Source organism: Kryptolebias marmoratus, linkage group LG13, assembly GCF_001649575.2.
Source record: "Kryptolebias marmoratus isolate JLee-2015 linkage group LG13, ASM164957v2, whole genome shotgun sequence".
NCBI classification, from domain to species: domain Eukaryota; kingdom Metazoa; phylum Chordata; class Actinopteri; order Cyprinodontiformes; family Rivulidae; genus Kryptolebias; species Kryptolebias marmoratus.
In genome coordinates, this window is record NC_051442.1 from 8,665,259 (window position 1) to 8,671,883 (window position 6,625).

Genomic DNA, 6,625 nt, shown 5'->3' on the forward strand with positions numbered 1-6,625 from the left:
CAGGGCTAGGGTTAGGGTTTCCGCCTGGTTGAAGTGGTAAGGGCATTTTGGCTCAGGGCTAGGGTTAGGGTTTCAACCTGGATAAAGGGGTAAGGGCACTTTGGCTCAGGGCTAGGGTTAGGGTTTCATCCTGGATGAAGGCGTAAGGGCATTTTGGCTCAGGGCTAGGGTTAGGGTTTCCGCCTGGTTGAAGTGGTAAGGGCATTTTAGCTGAGGGCTAGGGTTAGGGTTTCCGCCTCGATGAAGGGGTAAGGGCATTTTGGCTCAGGGCTAGGGTTAGGGTTTCCGCCTGAATAAAGGGGTAAGGGCATTTTGGCTCAGGGCTAGGGTTAGGGTTTCCACCTGGATGAAAAGGTAAGGGCATTTTGGTTCATGGCTATTGTTAGGGTCTCCTCACTGTTGAAGGGGTAAGGGCATTTTTGCTCAGGGCTAGGGTTAGGGTTTCCTCCGGGTTGAAGGGGTAAGGGCATTTTGGCTCAGGGCTTTGGTTAGGGTTTCCTCTGGGTTGACGGGGTAAGGGCATTTTAGCTTAGGGCTAGGGTTAGGGTCTGTAGAAACATGATTTTACACTGCCTCCCACCCCCTCAATTTGGGTCGTTTTATGTATTTGTTGGCAACAGAGAGTTTTGGCCAGTCCATCCGCTTGTAGACTCCCTCCCCTCCTCACTTTTTCACCACCACACTTTGTTTTTCTCAGCTGCTTACCCTCTTTTCTCCGCAGCAGCCAGGGAATAATGTACTGGCGTTGAGTTTCATACAGTAGGAAATATTTTCAACCATGCAGGAAATGTCTGAAGTGCTGGGATCTATTAGGCACTCCCACCAATACAACACACACACGCGCACTCTGTAACAAAAAAAAAATACATTCATTTAAATCTGACTGAACTAAAAGCCAAAAGTTGAAAAAGTATGTGTGTATTTTTTTTACTTTCTAGATTTATTTCATTCCATTTAACATTCAGACAGTGGAAGGGAAGCCAGGCTGCTGACGGGAATGGTGCCATAGAAGAAGGGGTCTGTCAGGGGGAACAGCAGCAGCAGGAACAGCACTACCCCCATCAGGTAAAACAAAAGCAGGACTGAACGATGAGGGTCGTTCAGGGTGGAGGTGAGGTCAGGCAGGCCCTGGCTGTTGCAGAACGAGTGGCACAACACTTGAGCCACAACGTGACCTTGAGAAGCCGGAGACTCAAGGAGACATGCATCATCATCGCCTGTCACCGTAAAAGGTGGGTGATCATGTAATCATTCATGTGCGTGTGTGTGAGCGTGTGTTTGTCTGTAGGCAAAATATCTGATGAACCACTGCACTGATTTAAATGAAACTCTCAGACAGTAATCAGCGGATATACGTCTACAAATGAATCAAGATGGCCGCCACAACTAAGCAACTTTAGCAAACACAGAAATAGCTGTAACTCAGTCAGTTTAATCTATATAAAGCTAAAATTTGATGTTGTAGTAGCTGTCAGTCATTCCCAACACAGAACTCTGAGAGCTACACATTGCATGACACTGCGTCCTAAAACTTTGGCATTAACTGCTGGCATCCTGTTGGTCTGTTAGCAAAATATCTCATTAATTGAGTTTAATGAAACTCCCCAAAATTAATCATTTGATAATACAGCTGGTTAACTTTAGGAGTCAGCTCAATTCGAAATGGCCGTCACAGCCAATTGTCCTTAGCAAACACAGAAATAGGTATAAGTCAGTCACTTTTACAAATACTGAGCTAAAGTTTGGTGTGGTAGCAGCTGAGAGTCATCCCCAAGCACAATCTGAGGGCTAAATTTTAGTGTTCAAAGTGTGCTGGATGGATGATTCACACTCCTTTAAAGGCTGCTAGTTAAATTCTATTAGCATTTAATCAGGCGAATGTGTGCACTGCTCTGTATCTCACCGGTCCTCAGGAATATAAAAGCAGCAAAGGCACCAAACACAGTTGTGTATAAAAACTGCATCCCTGGAAAAAAGCAGGACAGGGAATAATCTGGGAAACTCAGAGGGTTCATGTGAACTGCATCTATTTTTGAGGGTGGGACGAGAATTCGTGTTGCTACAAAATGAAACAGTTAAATTAAATGAACTCTTTTGACCTGCCTCGTAGAAGACGGTGCTCATGCTTTCCTTACCGAGATGCCACTGCTCTACAACATGGTGGAAATGAGCTGGAAAGACAGGACAGTGTGTGTGAAATATGATGAGAGCTTCCAGCAAAACAATAGTGTGTGATTCCAAACATTTGCAGTCAGTTAACCGGTGTTTTCTATCACACTTATTATGTTGGGAGTCTTGCTGTTGCATCAACATCAAAGAAAAGCGCAGCTGTGAGAATCCCAGCTGTGGGACCCTGCAGGGCATCAGCACAGGCAGCAGGGCCACCCTGAACACCAGCTCCTCCATCACTGGCACCACCACCTGGTTCCTGAGCCACACTGCGTCTTTCACACAACTCCTCCAAGACTGAACATCTGGAAAAACAAATCCAGGAATTCATGATGATGACCCTCAATGCATAGGGACGCACACGTGTAAAAAGGATAAAATAAATAAATAAAAGCCTCCACAGTAGATTTTATATATATTTTTTTCCGATAGAACGTTTAAATCTGTTACTGTCAGACACACTCAGAGCAGACTGCAGCTCTCCAGTGAAGCCATCAGGGTTTTCCACTGCAGAGTGAACCAGAGGCCTGAGATAAAAAACCTGATGTGCAGAATAAAATAAAAATGTTCATAACGTCCAAATGCAGTAAATAGTGATAAAAAAGATTAAAAATGACGGTCTGGAAACTATAAAGGGTCTGCATTTCAGCCTGTTGTTTAAATACCCCTGAGGGATATCACTGCAGAATGTACAAAGTTTATGGACGTGGTAAAATGAGATGTTATGTATGCTGTATTGTGATGCTGCAGAGGGGCTCTTTGGCAGGAATTATCTGCATTTTGACAATTTATATGCTAATTCCAAAATACCAGGGACTAATAGAATATTTTATTCCTCCATGCATCAAAACCTCAGTTTTAATTATAATGTAACTAAGCTTAATTGTGCTCTAAAAATGCAAAATTACGAGTTGTATGAGTGCTCTCCCCTGGCCTGATAAGATCATGATCTGGCTCCAGCATGGCAGAGGTAAAGGGTCTCCAGTGTTCAGAGCTTCAGGAGGTGAGTAATGGACAAATCAGAGCAGGTTTATAATGCTTTGGATTAACTTCCTGTCAATTCAGATTAGTAAAGTGGAGGATCTGAGCCACAGGGAAGCCGATTAGAGTCAACACGCATTAGACAGGAGAAGCTACAAAAGGCAGGCATAAAGATGAAGTTCGTTTACCTGTAAAATGTGTAGCAATAATAAAAAAAGGGAAGGAACCTGTCGCAAAAAAAAAAAGAACAGTTCCCTGACCGGGAATCGAACCCGGGCCGCGGCGGTGAGAGCGCCGAATTCTAACCACTAGACCACCAGGGAGGCGCTGTAAACTGACCTTCAAATAATCTCTAATATCTCAGAATCATTCCTGAGGCCAAGGTTTTCTTTTAGCAGTTTTTCTTTAGGATTTTCCTAATTCCTCTCAGTGAGCAGGTTTAATGTAATTTATTGTTGACATTTCATCCTTTTCTTTTCTTTTCAACCCGCTGATGTAGCCAGAAATTAAATACTTAATTTTTTTTTTTACTTGTATGTTGTTCCTGCTATGTGTAGATAAAAGAGTAATATTATATTTAAACCAACCAACCAATTAAAACCATTGTATAAAGTTGTTTTCATTTGCTTATAAAAAGTAATAAATCTCTGACAATGGAATTACTTCAGACTTCCTCTTTAAAATAAACCTTTAAAGGTGAAATGAAAAATGTTTTGAAGCCAACATAAAGCAAAAGCAAGTCATAAAGGGAGCTTGTTTTCAGAGTCTTGCGTTTCAGAATTTTTACACTAAATTAAAATAATAATAAACCGTCCCAAAAAATTACTCGGGTCTCTTCGGAGTGTGATGTATCGATTGCAAAACACAGGAACGCCAACATGGCAGCAAACAGCAAATACAGATAAGTGTGGGGGTGAATTGGTTCAGTGCGTCTCAATTAATTGTGTAAAGCAAACAGAAACCACAACAGCTGTCATTCTTCAGCTTCCCAAAAGAGAAGAAAGTTGGATGGATGTGGTTAATTTAGCTTCTGCTGAAAATTGCAACCCAAATTTTGGTGAATGACTGCAGGTAATGTTTTGAAGACGACCACCTCAGATACAAACCTTCAATAAAAGAACCACCGCCTCTCGCTGTCCGGATGGCTTCTTGCTCAAAAAATATAAATTTTACCCAATCTCTTGGGTGAAAAATTCAGATAATTGATGGCATCAGAACAGCTATATATTCCTCAGAGATATAGCATACAACTGACCTGCAGTAATTGCAAAATTATAAATCACATGATACACACAACATAAAATACTTTATTGCAGTCTATTGGCAGACTATAATGTACACATGTTATACCTTTATAATCTATGACGCATCAACCCACAACACAGTCAGTGTGAAACTAAAAAACAAAACAAAAGCATCGTGGCGTACCTCAATCACACAAACAGATTACACTCAAACCTTAAAAATACAAGCAACCAGCCAATGTTTATCGATCTCCCTCACGTGTCAACATCATCCACCAATCTACACTCATAAACAAAGACACCGACACACGTGATGGGTACCGATTCATCAGCAAACCTCAGAAAGCATGCACATAGTAGTCAAACAACACAGAAATAAGGGAACACTTTCATTTCTTCTCCATTTCACTCAGAAAGGCATCACTACCTCTCCAAACAGGTTGTAGTTAAGTTGACTCAAACAATTTTTTTTAACAGGATCTACAAAAAGGCATTTCTTGTGCCATCCTGAACTTTAAAACATGTACGCTACATCGCAGGATTGAGTCCAGCTCGATTATGAAATCTTTAGATGCGTTAATAAATTACATTTTAGGTTGGAAACGGACAGGAGAGACATGTGCATCACCTGGAACAGAACAGGTCCCTTCGTGTGCTCAGATCACATGCACCTGTGAGCAATCTGTTATAAACCTTAGCACACTTTGGCCTAAATTTAGAAACTTTCTTCTCGTTGCACGGGAGGCAGATTCACAGCATCAACCAGAAGAAAAAGAGGATGAGCCGATGAAGAAAAAGAAACTAAAACACGCAGAAAACAAGTGCAATACATGGCTTGACAAACTGACACGTCATTTCAATAAATAAAAAATAACACTATTAAAATAATAAAACTCTGACAAAATGGCTTTCAGGGCAAACAAATTTTACAGCTTCAGAATAAAAGAACATCCCTAAGATAAAAGGCACTCGAAAATGTGAAGGCCCAGTGTCCTGACAGGAAAAGCTTTGCTTGTTTTTGTCTCTGATGGAGGAGGAGTCTCTGTTTTTGTTTTCCATCTGTCCTTCTCACTGCAACACACACTTTTCCTTGTTGCTGAACTTTCTCCTCCTCATCTCTAGACCTCGCTCCAGTCGCTCGTCCTCCTCCAGAGCCCTGAGGACACAAATCACCATTTAGAGTCCACACAAGGGATGATTTAACTGCAGCCATTTTAACCTCACTGCATCAACGCTCTGTTCATTTGACCTTCTTTCTTGTTGTTTTATAAGGCGTGCACTCACCCTCTCTCTTTGGCGTCGATGTCTCTGATGATCTCGTCTCGCTGGTTGACCAACGACACCAACTCCTGCAGGAGCAGCTGCTCCCTCTGCTGCTGCGTGGACGACTTCTTCCACTCTGCGAAACACACAGCCACACTTTACCAGAAACCGCTGCATCAGGCTCTACCTTCATCACCCATAGCCGAAAGGGGAAGGTGGACGACAATGTTTTTGCACGTGTCTGTGCGTCTGAGCAAAATAACTCACGGAGCACTGGACAGATTTTAATAAAACACTTTCAGGAAGTAATCACTGGCTGTACATCTGCAACTGATTAACCTTTGGAGTCAACCTAATTCCAGATGTCCGCCACAGCCGACTAACCTTAAAAAAGACAGAAATGGCTACAACTCAGTCAGTTTTACAAATAATGACCTAAAAGTTGGTGTTATAGTAGCTGAGCTCGATCCCCGACACACATTCTGAACCCAGATTGGGCCAAAACCTTCCTTAAAATCTGTCCAAAAATCTTTGGACTCAACTTTCTCTGCTTGTTAGCAAAATAACTCATGAGCCACTAGACAGATTTTGATGAAACTGTCAGAAAATAATAATTGTTTAGGTTTGACAATAAAAGCTAAAACTCTGTCATTTCTCAAAAAGATCTTAGTCTTAAACTTTGGCTTGAAAGTTGGAGAGAAATATACAATCCCTCAAGGAATGATAGGCCTTTAATTCCATTTGCCTATTTACTTTCTTCACTCGCTCACTCACTCACTCACTTAGACACTAACTTTTACTGAGTTAGTATTTATTTGTTGTATTTTTCCTTTGTGTTTGTTCATCTCTTTATTAAACTAGAATCTGATTGAAGAGGTAAGGGCATTTTGGCTCAGGGCTAGGGTTAGGGTTTCCACCTGGATGAAGGGGTAAGGGCATTTTGGCTCAGGGCTAGGGTTAGGGTTTCC

General features: G+C 41.8%; 1 protein-coding gene and 1 non-coding gene across 18 annotated transcripts in view; both read right to left on the minus strand.

The window, feature by feature from the left end:
* Positions 1 to 3,401: 3,401 nt before the first annotated feature.
* Positions 3,402 to 3,473, minus strand: trnae-cuc. Its single transcript has one exon. It is a non-coding gene; the product is annotated as a tRNA-Glu (tRNA).
* A 963-nt stretch (positions 3,474 to 4,436) lies between these two features.
* Positions 4,437 to 6,625, minus strand: part of LOC108238970 (EH domain-binding protein 1-like protein 1) — a 31,483-nt gene continuing 29,294 nt past the window's right edge. For all 17 annotated transcript variants that reach the window (XM_037978983.1, XM_037978982.1, XM_037978981.1 and 14 more), the window contains 2 exons: positions 5,679 to 5,793; positions 4,437 to 5,550 (listed from right to left, as the gene is read on the minus strand). In XM_037978983.1, coding sequence (XP_037834911.1) covers positions 5,463 to 5,550; positions 5,679 to 5,793 — 203 coding nt within the window. In that variant the 3' untranslated portion in view covers positions 4,437 to 5,462. The remainder of the gene's footprint in view (positions 5,551 to 5,678; positions 5,794 to 6,625) is intronic.